This window comes from Mastacembelus armatus, chromosome 1 (assembly GCF_900324485.2).
Source record: "Mastacembelus armatus chromosome 1, fMasArm1.2, whole genome shotgun sequence".
Classification (NCBI taxonomy): domain Eukaryota; kingdom Metazoa; phylum Chordata; class Actinopteri; order Synbranchiformes; family Mastacembelidae; genus Mastacembelus; species Mastacembelus armatus.
The window spans coordinates 3,358,835-3,378,749 of record NC_046633.1 but is presented as its reverse complement, the minus strand read 5'-3'; the positions used below and the strand labels follow the sequence as shown (position 1 = coordinate 3,378,749).

The 19,915-nt window shown below is 39.8% G+C and overlaps 2 protein-coding genes and 1 long non-coding RNA gene across 3 annotated transcripts; all 3 read right to left on the bottom strand.

Annotated features, from left to right (window-relative positions):
- Positions 1-37: 37 nt before the first annotated feature.
- On the bottom strand, positions 38-727 carry LOC113127878 (uncharacterized). The gene is made up of 2 exons (XR_003295479.1): positions 492-727; positions 38-345 (listed from the first exon to the last, which is right to left on the bottom strand). It is a non-coding gene; the product is annotated as an uncharacterized LOC113127878 (long non-coding RNA).
- An 80-nt stretch (positions 728-807) lies between these two features.
- txndc11 (thioredoxin domain containing 11) lies at positions 808-10,393 on the bottom strand. The gene is made up of 13 exons (XM_026302679.1): positions 10,066-10,393; positions 8,861-8,957; positions 8,557-8,676; positions 8,019-8,116; positions 7,087-7,216; positions 6,780-6,873; positions 6,405-6,517; positions 6,065-6,268; positions 5,108-5,807; positions 4,775-4,962; positions 4,378-4,490; positions 4,201-4,281; positions 808-4,008 (listed from the first exon to the last, which is right to left on the bottom strand). Exons 1-13 carry the CDS (start codon positions 10,188-10,190, stop codon positions 3,480-3,482), a joined length of 2,592 nt encoding a protein of 863 aa, XP_026158464.1. The 5' UTR covers positions 10,191-10,393; the 3' UTR covers positions 808-3,479.
- Positions 10,394-11,095: 702 nt separating this feature from the next.
- On the bottom strand, positions 11,096-18,918 carry LOC113127860 (bifunctional apoptosis regulator). Its single transcript, XM_026302733.2, has 9 exons — positions 18,723-18,918; positions 17,778-18,069; positions 16,296-16,394; positions 15,750-15,843; positions 14,096-14,268; positions 13,770-13,914; positions 13,159-13,338; positions 12,565-12,761; positions 11,096-12,475 (listed from the first exon to the last, which is right to left on the bottom strand). The coding sequence occupies exons 2-9, from the start codon at positions 18,059-18,061 to the stop codon at positions 12,283-12,285; spliced, it is 1,365 nt and encodes a 454-aa protein (XP_026158518.1). The 5' UTR covers positions 18,062-18,069; positions 18,723-18,918; the 3' UTR covers positions 11,096-12,282.
- Positions 18,919-19,915: the final 997 nt, after the last annotated feature.

Below are 19,915 nucleotides of genomic sequence, written 5' to 3'. Positions count from 1 at the left end.
ACAACGAAATATAAGGCATGAGGCATGAGCAGACATATAACAGTGTCAGTGAAAACTTTATTCCAGTCAGATTCAGTATAATTAGATTTCCTCAATTCAACACTTCATTCAGGAGAAACTGGCTGTTTTCTGATGTGCATATTCCAATGGGCTGCAACTAACAATGAATTTCATTATCAGCTGACATACCTGATCAATATGATTTGATTACTAATGGTTTGCAGTTCTAATATCAGTTACAAGCGTTTATACACGCCCAGCACAGTGTTGCAGGTAGGACAGGTGTGCTTGGCATTTCTCAGCCGGTCCACACAGAAGGGGATGAGACAGCAACCTAAAACAAAGCTGGACAGGACAGCAGCCAATGTCAGGCTCTTCTAGACATGTAATAAAGTATTTTCAATATTGGGTTTATCACTATTCTAATCAGTTTAAGAAATAAAGGGGGACCTGACATTTCGATAATGAAGCGAATAACACTTCAGCCTTACCCACAGAAGAAGAGGCCACCACAGAAAAGGTAGGTGAGCAAACCAGGGGTGTAGTCCACCTTGGTGAGGACTGTCTGGTGGCACTTAGGACAGAAAATCTGAACTGGACTGTCTCCCAGTGGGGTCACTGTCAATGCATAAAACAAAGAGAGGACAACAAGTGAGGACACAGACTGAGTGATAAAAACACTGACAATTTCAATAAGGGGAAATAAAACATTGCTCATATGAGGAGTACAGGCTCACCAACTGACACTTGTGCATTTGCCATTGTCTCTGTAAACAGTTCGTAAAGAAGAAGAAAATAAATACAGGCTGTATTATGTGAAGACATTAGTATGACAAGATTTAATTGTGATTTATGACCAAAATGTAGAAATAAGAAATGCATCTTCTTTTCCAAACACTAAATTGGCATCAGTGTTTGGTAGTTCAAATAAGTTCATAATGCAAAGACAACTAACTAAACATACCCATTAAAACTCAATAAATACAAATATTATCAAGTTATAAAATTCACGAGGCACTGAAATTAAGCAGATACCTACAGTTGTTGCAGATGAACGTGTGGGTGCAGATCGGAGAGGTTTCCCACAGTGCAGGACTACACCTTCTCTGCCAGAAGTCAAATGAATGGTTGAATTGTCTGTGAGAATGTCACTGACCCAACCCTAACACAATGGACACAAGCATCTTTCTAAAAGCTCTTGATTATGCAAACATGTAGATTCACTAAACTATAAAGAAAGTCAATTTAAATCTTAAATTTAAACATGCAAATTTAAAGCATTTGCATGTTTAAACAGAAATCAGCCTAGATTTTATTTTTATTTCTAGGGTCATCTGCTCTTTTTTGTAGGAAACACTTCTTTTGTGAGGAAACATTTCTTGAATCAGAATAGCACTAGGACTTTATTCGTGACCATGAATCCCCATTATCAAAGTAAATAATTATTGCTGTTGTTTCTTGTATTGTCTCTGGCTGATATATCCCCAGAAATATTACTATTTCCTACCTAAAGGCTGCTGAAAGAAAAAAAAGATATGGAAAAAGATATACAGCGGTTACTTAAGAGACCTGCAGTGCATGAAACTAAGTGAAGGTAAATAGCTTTCCATTTAGACTGAAATCAACAGTACATGCTCCTAATCAGATCTCACATTTAACTCTTCATGGACACACAGTGTCATTGTGTTCCCAGGTCCCATTGTTGGGATCCCAGGTGACAGAACAGCAACAATAATCACTATTGATTTTTCTGGGTCATTACACTGATATAATTAACGGGTTAGTATTACAGTTCTTATGCAGCTTTTGTTTGTACCATTCAATCTGTTTTGGTTTTTTTTTCCTGGTTACAAAGAAATATTTATGTACACTGTACAGTTCTGATTTAACACTGATGAACTTTAGGATGAACTTTTAAGTTTCCAATTGCTTTACTCAGGCATCAGCTCCACAAGAGTGTTAATGTAACTTCAATTAATACACAAGTCAGAAGCATTACACAACACTCCTGTTCCCACTTAAATGGTGTCAAGGCAGGAAAACATTTCCTGCCCAGCTGCACCTTTTCTTTACATGATGTCTGCAGTTTGTCCTGTTATACCTGTGCAAGTTTATTGTTATAAATTTCCCTTGTAAATAAGGGCAATTCATTTTGTGCTGGCACCACAATGTGTTGAGTCTGCCTGTAGTTGCAGTTATACATTACTGTTCACTCAGTAACTCAATAGTACTGTGCTTTTCTGTGGATTTGCCTTAAATTTAGATATTGCTATAGTTTTTGTATGTGTTCAAACTAACCCTGGATGTCTTATAAGATATGAGGGGAGACGATATGACACGTAAGGAAATGCTCAATAACCAGTTCAACAAGTAGAAAAGTCCAAAAAAATACCCACTAGATAAAATCTTCACCCAAAAAAAAAAGAACAAGATGAAAAGTTTTAATCAGTAAAAATAGTTGCAATATTTCACATGTAAACATCTGCAGCATCTCATTTTCAATACCTGAACAGTAACAAAGAAATTCAATTTTAGTCACTTAAGGACTTGTGTAAAAATAGATCAGTTTAGCAAAAGCACTAAATCCCCCTCAAAAAGAGCCTTAATTATATTCAAGTGTGTGTAGGCTCTGTAAGCAGGCACCACGTCTTCAGTTTAAAGTATGATTCATCTTCATTAGTAGCCCTCTCCCTGTAGCCAAATCCTACATCACTAACCTGTAGCCATGCACTTACCTCTTGCTGCACACTGTGGCAGCAGGTAAGTGGATACTGTAAATTCTCAAATCAAATTAAGAAATTCATATTTGGCTCTGTGGCAGAGGACCAGGACTTCAGTTCTAATATCCCCTGACATGTACCAATCACTTTCTTTTTCCCTCAAAAACTAGTGCCAAAGTTATTGGATCTTTACAGGAAAATTTGTAATAAATTACTTAGAAATAAATCTGGCTTTGTTTTATTTGAAACCTGGCTATAATATGACAACGTACAGTGATTCATGGAAGGTGTGGAACTTGGCTGCAGGGTCAGTGTATTAAGTTTCAATCAGGTCACATCCTCACCCTTCTACAGACAAATTTTTTGCCATTGCAGCATCACAACGGGGCAGTGTGAATCAAACAGTTGGCACTGAATACCCAAACCTGTGTGTTAAAAGTGAATAAGCCCACTGTCCTCATAGCACTGTAGTATATTCCATCTTGGCTGTTTCCCTCACTACTTACACCCTGTTTCCTTCTGTCTTGCCTTACCAGCAGACTTTTCCTCTGATAGATGATGATTCTTCTTTTCTTTCATTTCAAAAATGTTTAGGTTGCTGCCCTTTTAGTTTGAAAGGACCTCCTCATTTCAGTTTCATGTAGCTAAAAACTCTCTTCACCAATTCTCAGGTCTCAGTGGTTTTTTTCCATCCATTACCCTTCATTTCCAGAACCCGCTCCTTGCTCGTCTCGAGTCACTCTCCCTGTGGACTGATGGTCAGGAGGCCATATGGTTTCTTTTTTGTTCTACCTCTTTTCTGTCCACCTCCGCCTGTTCTCTGTCTTCTGCCCTGTCCTTCAGTGCTTTTAGCAGGACCCTGAGCAATGTGTTCTCATTCAGTAGGTTTTCAGAGGCGTCTGCCAGCTCCTGCAGTCTTTTCACCGCCTCTCTGAGCTGCTGGCTTTTCTCCCGGTGCTGCTCCTCTAAGCTTTGCCTTACTTGCTGCAGCTCGGTATTCTGGGCTTCTAAACTGCGAGCATCAAACGTCAGTCGTCGCTTGTCACGCCACAGCTTCGCCAGCTGTTGAGAAAGGTGTTCGCGGGCACGGTGCAGCACTTCAACCTCATGCTGGAGTGCCAGAAACTCTGCACGGAGGACCGAGCTGGATCCTGAACCCTCAGCCTCAACAGAAGAAGACACTGGTTTGTCTGCGTAATGTGCAGAGCCAGAGTGCTGCAGGATGAAGTGAAGGAGGTTGGGTAATGTGATGGGCATGTCATCAGGAAACTTTACACTCAGATGTTTTCTAAATGAAAAGAAGAAAAACCAGGAACTATGAAATAACTTCATGTTATTTGTGTGTATATATTTATTTTTATGTATCCACATGCTGCTGTAGTTAGTGTTCACCTTTGTAAAGCAGAAATAATTGCTTTAGATATGAATGGAAAATGTTCATTTGCATTTCTGGATGTGTGTTCTTGTGCATCAATTTTACCTGTATCTGGGAAAGAGAAGAATAGAGGGAACATGATCCACCATGAACTCCCAGGGTAGGTCATTACGTGCAACATTCACCCTATCAGAGGAAAATGCAATTTGATTATTTTCATCTTCAAGGTACGGTCAGAGAGATAATGCTGCAGCCAAACATAAAAACACACACATACTGTACCTGGCTACAATGATGGTGCTGTTTCCCTGTAATAACCTGGCCAGCTGGATGATGATGTGGTTGAGAACAGAGCAGAATCCACACCACTGAGTGTAGTAGAACAATAGCACATCCTAAAGAACACACACATATACACAAATGTATATTTTGGTCTACATATCAGGAGATCTTCTGGCCAAAACTCAACCCAGCCTACTCCGACATTGTACTTGCTTGGGCTAAACTATCAGAACCAGAACCACTGCACGACTGGCTTGTCAGGCAGTGTCATCTGAATGCCACAGTCAGCTGTCATTCTCTACTTACCTGACTGCACTAATCTTACAAAAAGTTGGATACACACTGGTCCCACTAGGTCCAAACAAAAGAAAATGATTAAAGCAGAGTCTTCTCTCACATTTTGAAGGTCCATGACAGAGGGCAGGAAGGATGACGTGGTCAGTTCTGTGATGAGGGGGAATGAAGTCGACTGCTGAGGTTCACTTGGATTTCTGGCTTCCTCTTTCCTTTCCACCACATTCTCCTTTCCCACTAAGTGTCTCTGCAAAAGGCTGTACGGAGCACTGAAGTTCTTGATGAAGGCCTCTTTAACAGACACGGACAAAAAACAGCAAAAAGACACATTCAAATATTTAACCAACTAATGCATCTGCTGTTATATCATAACAGTCTAATTAGTCTATTACAAGTGCTGTGGTGCCATCAAAATGAAACTCTATCCATGTCTTACCCAGACACTCTGTCAGAGAGGTTTCTGGGCTGCGATGCAGAACATAATGAACCTCATCCTTCAGGTTCACAATAGCTGCAAATGACCCATCACTGTGTACACTGGCTTCCTGGTGAAAAGAAGCACTTCTGTTGCTTGATGCTCCAAGCCTTACTGCCAGAGGCCAGTTCAGAGCAACATCCAGCACGTAAAACCTGAGCGTCCTGTTGGTCTGACACCAGAGCCCTGTGAAGCCATCTCCTCCTTGCTGAGGGACAGAAGATGGAGGTACAGATGAAGACGAATGCATAAGGAGTCCTCTTAGCATGTCTGGGCCCTGTTTGGCTTGTGATTTATTGAGTTGAGGTTCTACTTTTCTGCAGCAGGCACTGTATTGACTAAATGGGCTGTAGCTGTTCAGAAAGTTGCTACAGCCCGCTGAGGTTGCACTTTCTATGGACATGGAGGGATGTAGTTGGTGGAGGCAGCAATGTCTCAGATAAGACTGCAACACGTCTCCTCCCCGAGCTGTGGAGGGGAATGAGCAGCGCATGGAGGAGTGGGTGAGGCTCAGCCCTGACAAGCTGAGGCACACCTCACACACACTCGTACTGGACTCTGGAAGAAGAACTGACTGGCAGCAGTGGGAGGTGGAACTTTTGTCCAAGTCACGGTGGTTATTATTGTCACAGGAATGATAACGCAAAGCAATGTCGGCAACCTGAAAGACAAAACACCAAACAGTAACGGATCGATGACTGAGCCCTGTGATGGCACACTAGTGAAACAGGAATCTAGAATGAGGCATTACCTAAACTTTTACCTAAGTTTAACTCATCTCATCTCATCAGCAGTAGTTACTATACTATGATGGAGGTAGGACTGAGTACTAAGTTCAGGTACTGGACTTAGGTAGCAGTGAAAGACTTGGAGCAAACATTTGTTCACCATATATACATTTTTTCCATCACTGCTCACCTGCCGTAGTAAGGGACTGGGGCTGCTTCCAATTGGATTATGTGGCAGAAATAGCAGCAGTGCAGGGCCTTTATTCAGCTCCTGTTCCAGAAGGCGGGACTTTGTTCCTGGGGGCTGCAGCCACTGGAGGACGGTCTCACGGTGTTCAAACACCCAGCTACAGATGGCCTGTGAAGTGAAGTTATGTTCCCTTCCAGGGAAAATCTGAAAGAAAGAAAAACATAATGCACAGTAGTGGTGCAATGCCCTAACAAAGTAATAAAATGATGTCTCGCAGAAAACTATGTTTTCTAGCCAGTCTTTAGTGAGCAATCTCTTATAGCTTAATGATATCACTTACCAAAGAGGAGTTAAATCTTCTGTGCAGGTAAACGGTTTCATCTTCTTTCACTGAGATGAGTTCAGCCAGCTGTTTGTTGGTCACAACCCCAAAACGCACAACACCTCGAAAATCTGCACCACAAAAACAGAGAATGAAAACTTCCTTTCCTTTCTATGCTCACACATGGGACTGCACAGATACCTGATAATAGATAGCCACATTTTCTGATTGTTTCTAATTCCATCTAGCATTCTAGACACAGTCCAAGACAACTTCTTTAGGATGACTATTTAAATAACAGCTCTACACTGAAAGATAGGCAGAGCAGAGGTGTAAACATCAAATGATTAATCAGTAACTGGCCATGGTTTGTTTTATATTTGGACTTCTTACCCCTTTTGAGGGCCTGCAGTGCAGAGGACAGATATGTAATGTACCCTGGTGGCTGAGGAGAGGAGTTAAACTGGAAGAAACCCACCACTCGCGGCTACAAACACAGAAGACAAAGCCAATCAAAACATGTCACATATTAACAAAGCTCCATCCAAATAAGAAGAATAGCCAAGAAATTCTAACATTTTGAGAGAGCTAATATTGGCAAAACATTACATAATCAACCAGCACAGAGAAAAGAATAACGTCTCTGGGTGATTCTCTCCCAACTCTCACTCAAATGGCCTGAAAACCAAACACACAATACCTCAGGGTAGGAGAGGAACTCTTCAAGAATAGCTCTTGTTGGGAGGTAAGTTAGCGGTTTGATGACTCTGAGGATAAAACTTTCCACATATGGAGCCACAAATGGACCCTTGTAATCTATAGGCCCAAACCTGCAGCATAGAAAACACAGCCAAACATCATAATGGACCAGTTTGGTGATACAAGTTCATTTATGCCAGTTATTTATACTGTGAAAATCATGTGCAACAAAGTCATGATTTAAATGTCTACTAATCGATGTCATTGGAGAAACTATGAACAAACCCATCAACTGAAATATTGATGGAAATCTTCAACAAACACTGTATGCTTCACTTGTCAAACTAAAGCTAGGGATTCACTACAACAATATAAGATGAAGATGTCTCACGATTTCTACTACACTGACAATAACTGAGAAATTGATTATATCTGAATAATGCTAAAGCAAAAAATGATAAGACTTCACATCTGGAGGGATGTTTTTTTAAAACCTATCTTACCTACGAACCTACGTTTCAGTTTTACTGTTTTGCTATTATTTTCTATATCTCAATATAGACATTAGTTGTTTATTTATACCCATGTGAGGGTAACACGTCTTACATTTTGAAACTTAAAGCTAAAATAAGCTCTTACAAAAACTATTCCAAGCACAATGAGTAAACAACACACTCTGGTGGCCTATATATGACGCTAAAGACTGAAAAGCAACTTTTTTTGTAAAATGCATTTAATTAGATAAATTAAACAAAACTGTTAAAGCTAGAAAACAATCTGTATGTTGACCGAACAGCTGCTATAAATTAAATATCACCCACCCCCCGGCAGATGTTTTAACAAAAAGACTCAAAAAAGGGGATTCATAAAAGGAGATAAAAAGGACTGTTAAGCCAAAGTCATGAATGTTTCTGAACACTATGAAGATAGTACCTTCGATAAAACAGATGGATGATGGGGTACTGATAGAAACGGTTCTGCCGCCTGCATTTCCCCTGATTCCACCAACAGTTAACAGCCACAAACTGCACCTGTGTATGTGTGAGACCGACAGGCAGACATAAGACAACAAATGTATAACCAGTTGACGGGCAGGGCTTGTTGTTTTATCATTCTTAGTCATGTGTGAGAAAGAGGAGGAGGCTTTTTTCTGCCTTATTTACAAAACAAATGGGCCCCAAAAATTTGTGCTTGACAAATCACATCCCAACAGTCAGACACATCCTGGTTAATACATTTTTACAGTAAATAATGTTTGATTAACAGATTTTGATAAACTCCACATAGACTGATTAGCTCTTTGTCATTTTCATTCTAAACTATTACTCTGAGCTCAGGGTGCAACTACCCTTTCATAAAACTCTAGCTAGCAGCCCTACCCTCGGGCTCTGCTAACTTTGTTCCAGCACTGGTTGTCCAGAATGATGTCTGTTAACATTACTATTTGGTATTTAAACAAGAGGTCCTGTACCTGTTTAGACAGCTTTTTAGCAACCTGTTGCACTTCCTGCCGGGCGGCCATCGAGTGAGCACACCACGGGGCATAGAAGAAAATGAGAGACACCTCTGCCACACTCCTGAGACGCTCCACCTGCAGACGAAATGTTCTTTTTATTGACACTATAGACTTAATCGCTTAACTTAATAAGCTCCAGAAACAGTCAGTGCTCTGCAAAGTTTATATATTAGATATAATATCTAATAGGGGAACGTCCAGTAATGCTTAATGAATAACAAAATGTTCTGCAGCAGATGTTCATGTCTTTGAATCTTACCTGGTCAAGTTGACCCAAGTAGAGGTCCACTACCGGGGCCTCGGCAGAGAAGAACCGCACCGGAGGCCGAGCTGCTGCCACCACATTCTTAGCACGGCTGCAGAATAAGGGATTTGTAATGTAAATCAGGACTCATTATGACACAGACAATAAAAAATACATATGCTTTTATTTACCATGACACTATAGTACCAGTGATTGGCTGGATTAGCTAAAACACTGTTGTCAAGTTGGTTAAACAGTTACCAGTGTTTCAATATCTTTTCCATGAAATGCATTTGATCACACCATACATCAATATTAAGGGTGCACCTGTTCAGATATTCTGAGATATGATCATACAGTCACTTTAGGCTCCAAACTGCATCAACAATGTGACCTTACAGAAAAATTATTCCAAACACCTGCGAATTTCACATTTGGAAAAATATAAGCACTGGTGTCCCTGGATCAGTACTCAATATCTACAGGTACCCCAGATTGAAGTCTTGGTTTCAAATGAGGAAAAGTTGGATTAGTGCATCTGGAGTTGACACAAAAATAGTATTGCTACATTTACTCAATTAAAACTTGCAAAACATAATCCAGGACGTGACACACAGGATGTGCCTTTGGTCATTTGTTTGTTATTTGCTTCAGGTTTCAGTTAGCCCAGGTGTCATCTCCCGAAGACTGTTGCAACAATAATTCATCAGCAAATTATTTTTAGTCTTGTGTATCATAATTTTCCACCTCTCAAGAGAACATCTTATTTCAAATCCCAAATAAAGTCAGTTTGCTCTAAATTCTAATAAAAATACTGTTACAATAATTGAAAAAGTTACTGATTAACTTTCTGTCAGTAAACATCAATCAGGTGCAGCTGTAGTTACTACAGAGCTGTGGCTGTTATGCTGTTATAGTCATGGTTATTGGTTATTAAGCAATCCAGAAGCCAAAACCTTCATTAAAATAAACGAGTAAAGTCACACACATAGGCAGAGCTACTATCTGTTTAACGCGATTAAAGTATTTGTACATCTCCTTGTCCAATAGTACCCGTCTGTTTCTGTCAGCTGCGGAGCTATAACGTAGTAATTAGATAAAAACAAGGAGTAGCTAATTCCCCACGTACTAATCTTATGTTCAGTAGGTCTCACATTAGCCTGGCCACGCAAAAACACGCTCAAATGAACAGAACAGAAACACGCGCTGGACCTGTTTACCTGCAGGTGAACTTCACGGCCAGTATGAGGAGGATGCCGATCACGATAGCCCCGCAGAGTAAATCCGGTCTCCGGGCCATCAGAAACAGCACCTGCCGGAGAGACTGCCGCACCCGGCGCAGCATTACAGCCTGTCGTCGCCCATTTATACGCCACGGGTGCTGCTGTTCAGCGCGTCCATTTGCCTAACGTGCGTGGGGGGTGTGGAGGAAGACTGGTTCGACGGGACACAGAGCTAACCTGGATTGGACGCCGGTGCTGCCTGCGTGAAGCGTGTTCAGACACGGCCAGACCAACCTTTCTTCCCCACGTAGACTTTTCACTTCCGCAACAACGACGACGGGGAGAGTCTGCAAGTGCCACCGGCGGCTAAAAAACGTTTAACACACATGGTAAAACAGGCAAAATATGATGTCATTACATATATATACATTCATCAGGAGCCAAACTGATGTAAATAACGATAATATTTTAGTTAGTTAGTTCCCCATGCGCGTTTGTCATTGTTTTCGTGTTTTCAGATATTTCTGCTTTGTTGAGACAGTCCCTACGTTGTTATGGCGACAAACGTTTCTGCCATGGCAACCGTGGAACACTAGGGGGTGCTCGTTTCAGAATTTTCAATCAATCAAACTTTATTTACAATTGCACGTGGAGGTTTTGGCATACCTGTGCAGGTCACACGTCTTATCGGTTATTGAAGTGAAAATAAAATACATCTTTTAAACAAACAGACCTTAAATATTAGACGTTTCCTAACTTGTTTGTGCAGTGTGGTATTACACAATCACACTCCAAAAATCGTTTCGCTCACATGTTAAATGATTTATTAACCTATAACAAGGTTTATGAAGCTTCGTTAATGGTGCGAACCACTGCAGGAGCTGCTTTTAGTTTCTTAGATCCCAAACCTTGGGAGTACACGGTGGGGGAAATTAAGTCCGCTATAATAAAAATAATTATGATTACATTTCAATTATCCAGAAACTTACTATCACAAGAAAAAACTAATCCACACAACAGAGGAACGTTTTTTAAAAAGTTATTTTTTTTTAATTTGTCAAGAGAACATTAAAGAAGAAAATCACAGTGTAAAACTTTAAGTGCAAATGAACAACGTAAAATACAAAACATCTTTGATTAGCTCTATCCACCTGGAAATGTGCACTGCCAACAAAATATTTTGAGCAATAAAAAAATGTGCAGTATAATCTTTGCCATCAGTAAAAGCATGTAGAATCTGCTATAAAGTTTTTCCTCAAATCATTAAAATTAGTAAAAATGTATATGAGCATCTCAAAAATTTGAACAACAGAAGTTTTATTTCAGATGTAAATGGCACAAACTTTATGAAAGGAATGTCTAGAAATCCTGGAAAAAGCTTCTTTTGCTTAGCATTTACTTAACACAACTGTGTTTTTGTTTGTCCTTGAACAAATGGTAAAGCCTGAAGTTCATATCAAACTGCAAAACAACAGGCCTCAACCTCCTGACAGTTACCAAACCTTACAGAATGAATATCAGATAGCTCTGTAGCAATGAGATCGCAATCACAGCCAGAGCTGCACTGAGGATCCAAAGAATGCATCAGTATTTAGGCATAATAGGGATTTATATACAATTATAATACTGCTTATGTGATTGTAGATTACATGCCAACATATAGAAGTCAAGCACAAATGAATTTATCCAAACTTTTGTTCTAGCTTCATTAACCAAGTCTCTGTATGCATAAAAATATCTCAGCTTTCACTGGACTACAGGCATCTCAATGCTACAGTGCTTCTGTCCATAAGCTGTCAGCTCATGGAGCCAGTCGTCACCGTCACCAGTGTTTGAACATGACTTACCAATTGCATAACTGCCCTCTGCACCATTTAGGCAATGTGGTTTGTAAATGCACTGTGCACAGAATGAGATCACTGCAATGATCTGTCAGACCCAATAACACCACATATATTTATGCAGATATGCTGCAGTTTCTCATTTTGTTTCTCCTACAAAAGTTCAATGCTTCTTTCGTTCCACATGGCAACCATCCAGCAGACAGACAAGACAGGAAGCGCAAAAAACTTCCCTCTCAACAGCAAACAAAGCCCATTTCAAGTGAGTTTACTGCTGAGAATAAATATGTTTTCCTCACCAGCAACTAGATTTCTGGCTATTTATTTGCTGTGGACTATACGACATTTTGGGGCACTGGCTGAACATAGTTTGTTACAGTGCCTGTGTGTCTGGATGCATTAGTTGCTGCACCACCAGGTCTATATTAATGATGGGACTGAAGTAGAGAGCCCAGTAAAAGAGGCAGTTGCACACAAACTGAGGGACAAAAGGCCATAGGAGAGCAAAGGCAAACCCCTGAGATAACATCTTCCACAAGTGGTTCCACATTTTGTGTGGCATAGACCTGAAGAAATGAGAAACACCACATTATGTTTTAGTGCAAAAACAAACAAACAAATAAAAATAAAGTATCCAGCCTCCCAATGTGCATACCTGATCCTGGCTCTCGTCCAGAGTCTCCACAGAGCGCAGCCTTCCAGCACAGATAGCAGCATGGCATTAACAATAATGAAGCGAGATGTCCAGTAGTGGACGGCCAACCAGTCCCAAGCAAATTCTGCAATCAACTGGTATGGAAGCAGGAGGTACTTCACAAGAAACTCTGCCCACTGTCTCCAGGTAGGCTCCAACTAACAAACAGAAGAACATTACAGAAAACAAAAGATCATACCTGCATGCTCTCAACCCAGTAAAACAGGCATTATTAAAGGACTGCAAAAATAGATTTGTTACATCATATTCATCCGATTAAGAACGTGATTTTAAATTAAGGCAAAGAAAGACTAGGTCAAATGAAATGTAAAAAGTATGCAATGAATGGTACTACCTCAGTAAAAATTATATGAAACACTGACTAAACGTGATACTTAGATAACTCTATTACAGCCATATGCATACAGAAACAGAGCTCCATCTTAACCTAATTATTAGCAGTAATAACAGTGCCATGTGCATGTCAAGGTAGCCATTGTTTTTATTTTAACTCATTACTTCAGATTTCATTAGCTGTAAGTTTGACTGTATCACCTGTGTGTTGAGAAAGCTATTCTCCACTGATTGGTCAATGTGTGTGATGGCGGGGCAACAGGTGTGCAGGAAGGGCAGGAAGGTTTCAGAGTAGTCGAATAAATACAAGTAGAAGAGTGTGAGACGAGGGGAGCGCTTTAGTGCATACAGCAAGAACAGAGACTTCCCTGCATTAGCCTCCTGAAAGAAAGTGAGAGAAACAAAGTATACACAGAAAGAGAAGTTTCACTTGTTTGTACATTAAACAAGCACGATAAATGACAAGAGAATCAATTTCTAAACTCTTATTTACCAAGTATATTAATTTAAGGGACTGTGGTACAACAATAAAAGTCACATTCTTATATAACAACAAATTAAGACAATGAATCAACATTTAAGTGGTAGAATGTGACTTATGCAAACGCAGTCCACTATTGAAAAGACACCTCATTCTCCACGATTTAAGAGTATATTTATTCTAGTACAATATATACTAGAAAAAATATATCACACAAACTCATCTAAAGATGGGCAGAAGTACTGACTACAAGCATGTGAGGTGAACTACAGGTAGACAATTATTGTGTAGTATTTGCACTCAATTTCATGGAACAGACAAGAGTACTCACTTTGTATTCCCAGAGGTTCTGCGGAGGTTTGACCCCAAGGGTTTTAACTCTGTCCAGTTCAGCCAGAACAGCACGTCTGTGAGCCTGATTTTCTATGCTATAAGGAGGTTTTAACAGCTCTTCATCCCCCAGCATCAGCAGTAGCCTTAAGCGAAAGAAATCACCACATTGCGTGACCATAAAGAAAAAGATGTTGAACATAAGCTTCTGAGTTTTGTTCTGCTCAATAAAATATGACTTTGCTTGATTTTTGCTTTCCAGGGTAAAATGTGTCTGTATTTCAAAATCAGGGCAAGAAAAAAAAAAAAACACTGTAAATTATATACCTTCCATTGACATTCTCCTGCTGGAAAGGTTCTCTGTACAGCTGTGCCCAAGGCCCCAGTTGGTCCAACCAGGACACAACTTCCTCTGGCGTCCAGAGAGACACAGGTTTACTGATCAACTGATCATGCTGCTCCACCACACCACTGCTCCAGTGATACACCAGCACCATCACCTGAAATTACACAAACATTAACAAACACGTAGCGCTGAACCCTAAATCAGCATCCTTATCCCACACCACAGTGTTTTGTATATTCAGACACAATGATTTGGTTTACAAAGCTGCTGGTGGTGAGTAGCGGATTAACAGTTTTGCATAATGGCTGGAATTGCACATGGGCCAGAGTGGTGCAAACTGAACTAGATTTTACTAAGACCTGTGTCTGTGTGTGGACATTCTCAAAACAGCCACTGACAACCATGAAGAGTGATATTTCTGTAAAATATTTTATGACAATTCTAAAAATTTTGTAGATGTCCAGACCATACTTTATGATCCATAAAATAATGAAAGAAATCTACAAGCAAACAATGAATAGTGTCACAAAATAAGCTGCAGCCAGCAGGTTAATTAGTGTATGGTGAATGTCTGGGCACCAAGGATGGACTATTAAACTGAACTGGGGACCAGAGATTAATTTCAAAATATTTATTTCATGTCAAGGGTATCCCACCAGCTTCTGGTGACCTCCTAACTCACCTGTGCAAAAAACAGCCCTGAATTTACTAACTGCAAGCTCTGAAAGGCTGCAGTACTGTATGTGTGATTCTGCACATTTATTTAATCACTTTTTCATCCCATTTTAAACAGAGGTATTGCACAGTATGTTCATTTTATGGGCAACACACATAATGTTTCCTCTTTGTTTACACCAGTGGTTTAGGCCATTTAGTTAACAAAACCAAGATCACTGTTAAACTAAGAAACATCACAAAAAAGCATACATATAGAATATATTATACATTTCGTTATTATACAGAAAAAATACATGCTGACTAACTGTAATGTGATATTCTCAGCATTAGTCACCTACAGCAGTAAAATTTAGAAAACCTGTAAAGAGGGAACTTAAATATCTTTAGAGTTTTATAAATCAAAATGCAAGAGGTTTGTAAAAATGAGTCTGGAGAAAAGTGTGACCCAAACTGACAAGACTTTGCTGGGTGTATGAAGTCATATCAACTTGGCACACAGTTTGCTGTGAGCCAAGGAAAAACACCAGGTCAAAAGCTTCCAAAACAAAACTGACAACCATGCACACAGAAACACACCCCCTTCCCGCTCTCCTAAAATGACCCATTTCAATACATCCCTGAACTGGGGTCAATAACAGAATCAAGCTCTAATCTGTTCACATGTTCCCAGCAGCACACACAAGAGCAAATTTACTGCAACGTGGCAAGACACACAGTTTTGTTGCTGCCATGTGCCACATGTACAAAACAGACATGGTCTGTCTACATAATAGGAACAGCCGACCCTTTCTCTCACTCCTGTGTCAACCTATAAATAAATCTCAAAACTGACGGCTCCAATGATTCTTGATAAATCTCTCAGAAGAATAACTACACATTATGAGGACGTAATTTTACTACACAAGATAAACTGGTAAAAGTCTAAGTGAGCTCTTTTTGCTGCTGTTGTATACTTACAGCCACACATGTGAGTGCTGTTAAGACTCCAGAGAAGAAGAAGCCTGCTCCTTTGTGCTGGTTTATCCTGGTTCTACCCAAGTTGTCACCATATCTAACAACATACAGATATTTTATGAAAGCAGGCCACCTTTTTCTCAGAACACAAAGGGCTCAAATACAAGTGAACATAGACACACCAGATACATTCATGGTGATAATGTGAACAATGTCACAAGGGTGCTGTTTCAGTGCATTTACACTTTGTTGTATAAAATCACATATGTACATATGTGACTTAAAAGCTGAATAAAGACTTGGCAAAATCTGATCAATTGCATTGTTATGTGACATGATAGTCATGGCTAAGATAAAGATCTGTGGGTGTGGCGTTACAAGGAAATGTCTAACAAATCAGTAGTGCCCAATCCTTTGTTCTGCTTATATTACTGTTTCTGCTGAACAAATGTTGGTTCTTTTTTTACTCACTTTCAGTTTATATTATCTATTATTAGTATTCTGAAGCTTTACACCAAAAACCTTGGATGTTTACTACTACTGTACTACCTCTGGAAGGCCAGCAAGCTCCTGAAGATTTTGGGGTTAGCCTGGATCTCGGCTCTCCTCCGTTGAACGACCTCACTGAACAACTTGTCTGTTGCATCCCTAAGAAGGAGGGGATTATGTAAATACTGTATATGGAAATAGTAGATGTGCAAAGTGCAATGTACAACAAGACAAAGGGGGTGATGAGGGTATGGTTATGTTCCTTGGCCAACCCAACTAACTTGCTGATTAGAGTCAGAAAAGCACATGGGGTGAAATTGGTTCTTCTATGGTTTGTGTTAATATTGGTACAGCTTCTTCTTCACACATTGACTACTCCAATCTATTGGTATAGTAAACAGTCAGCTGGTACGGCTTGACTTTATGTGTAATACACCATTATGTCAATCCTAAGTATAGACACAGTAATAATATGTGTTGAATTTGATGTGCCTGTCTCTGGCAAACTTAAGCAGCAGGTGTTTGTTTTGTCCTACATTTGAAACAATTCTAAGATCACACATCTTAAGTGAAAACTCAAACCAGGTCTTTGACTTGCCGTCTAAAATACTATACATTTGCATTTTGCATTGACTGTGTGGTGATAAGTTGACATCAGTAATACAAATACATTTTCAAGTCCTCAGTTTTCATACATTACATGTTTCAGACTTATTTAAATGTATTCCTTGTAAGCTGTTATGACCACATGACATCACCTTCAGATTTTGTTTGTTTGTTTAATTCTTGTAGCATTTGTATTTATGTCTGTTTACATTGGAGTCCCCCCCCCCCCCCCTGTACCAAAACAAATTCCTTGTGTGTATGTGCACCCACTCACACACACTTGGCAATAAAGCTCATTCTGATTCTGATTTCTTTGGCAACACTTTAGTATTGTCTAATGGTAACAGTAACTTCTTACAGTAAAAGGGAATTAAAGCAAACAAATGTTTCTGTTTCACTGACTAAAGTAAGGGTAGGCAGTTATTTCTAACACCAATCAGTACCAATACCTGTTTCACTGTCTTCCTTTTACCTTCTAAATGGTACATCAAGGAACAAAACAACTAATACGTTTACCTGACTAGTTTGTCAGGAAGAGTGTGAAAGTGAAAGCGAAAGCATGCTGCACTAGGCAAACGCACAACTTAACATACTGATATTAAGTAATAACAATTTAACGATGATCAATGTTTTTTAAAAAAGGATTGATGATATGGGCATACAATGTATTGTCACTATCGTGTTCATTACAAAAAAGTAGTAACTGCATATTAGAATGAAGCGCACGGGGTTGAATGAGAAAATCAAGGTGAACACCATAGTCTGAATGCAATTAAAATCTGAATAAGTTTCAATACTGGGATACTGCAAATTCCTCTCTCTGTAGAAGCTGTCAGCAGGTCTCAGTTCTGTGCTTGCCAGAAACACAAAGCGAATACCACGGTCTGGAAAATCAAACATTCCTTCACTAATATGGTATGGGCATGAAAAGCATACCTCAGCAATATGTTGATTTTAGGAAAGCCTTCCCACTTCTCCCGGCACTCTGGACATTCGTTTTTGTGTGACGATTCCCACCACAGAGCTAGACAGTGGCGGCAGAAGTTATGGCCGCAGGTCAAAGTGGTGGGGTTTACTAAGATGTCGTAGCAACAGTGACAAGAGAATTCATGTTCTGAGATGTTGGAGGTGGTGGAGAGCTTTGGCTCAGGCGATTCAAATATGTGAGGAGGGTCATCCATTAATGCTCTCAGACAGTCATCTGATTTATCCCACTCCATATCCAAATCTGAAGAAGAGGAAGAGAAAGGGTACAAAAAAAGAACCACAAGGCATTAATAACTTTCACTATACATTAATGTACTAGTACTTAATTAAATGATCTCAACTCTTCTTCCACCACTGAAACACATGAACAGGCTTTGGGGGACAGAATATTAATAATTTGCACCAAGCATGAAGTGACATTAATTTTAAAGTGCGATGGTCGTGACAGCACTAAATAAATAAGTATCTTCTCTCTCTCTCTCATACACAAACACACACAGAACAGCTAGTTAATAATAACCATAACACGTAAACAAAGCACAGGCTAACTGACGTTAACTACCATATAATCACATAACGTTACGTTTAGCTAACTAGTTACTTATCCTCATTTTGCACGTTGGCTAGCTGCAACTGACTAACTAGCTAGCTGTTTGCTAAGTAGTTAGCTAGGTTAGCTCTAACAACAACCTTTCAGAAAAGCAGAAAGAAAAAAAGGAGTTAACTGATAGTACACACCCAAACCTTAACCATCGTTAGCTTTCAGGCTGACATGCTAACGTTAGCTAGTTATTTAGCCAGTGGATGATAGCTAGCTAGCGTTAGCGCTAAGTGCTTCGCTAAGTTAGTGATCGTCAATAAACGCCATTCGGGAAATTGACAGCTTTGCTTTACCTTCGGTATTGCCTTTGGCAGGTCACCGGCTGGAAGATGACATTACTGTGCTGTTGACTAACCTACAGTCCCCAGTTGTTTGGTGAAGTCAGATTAAACAGGTGACTATTTTTGCTTGAGTAGATGTCGCCATGGCTCCGCGCTGCTGTGGAAAGCCCCACACACGCACGTTTGTCTTCCTACAGCTGTGAGGACACTGGTTTACCCAATGCCTCCCTGATGCTTAACCCGAAACTAGATTGTCTTAGATGGGGATACGAGTTAAGCATTAGTTTACTTTCATTTTGGACGTATTACTGCCTTTCAATAATGGTTCACATTAAGGTGTTTCTCAAATTAGTTTAAATTAAATTTATATATAATTTAATGGTTGTTTAATAGGGTAATTGCCTTAGCTATCATTTGGGGTTTCCCTTATTTGCTAAACATGGTTTTAACAGAAAAACAATATATGCCTAATTTGATCAATTTTATGAATAACTTTAATAAAACTTTTTAAGACATACTGAACAATTTCTGGTTCCCCACACTCACATAGTCCATTTAAATACTTTACTATTACAAATAGATACTGATTCAACCCACAATATCCCACCCTCAATCTGGTTAACTACATCCATCTGACTTCCTGTATACACTACTCTATTTTTGACTGTAAAATTATGACTGAAATCTTCCTCTTTTTTCCCCCTCACTGATCTTGTCATTCCCACTGAATACATTCATCCATCCATCCATCATCTATACCCACTTATTCCTAACCAGGGTCCCAGGGATCTGCTGGAGCCTATCCCAGCTCTCTTTTGGGTGAAAGGCAGGGGTACACCCTGGACAGGTCACCAGTCCATTGCAGGGCCCAACTTAATGCCATCTTTGATTTTGTTTCTGTATTCAGGCTTTCCATAAGGAACACTCAACTAGGTTTAATCCTCACACACTCATTTATAGTTGTATGAAAAAGTCAGAATAGCTTCATAATGATGGTATGTAACTAAACAACTATAAAGAAACTAACACAGACACACACATAGGCGCTTGCAGACACATCCATGTGTCATGTGCTTCAGCCTACCTGATAACAGCTGGTCACACACTCAGCTTTCTGAAACTAGTAGTATGTGTCTGCAGCTGGAGTACAGAGGGCAGAGGGAGAGTTTGACCTGTGTCGTCCTCAGTGATGTTGTAAAGCCTGA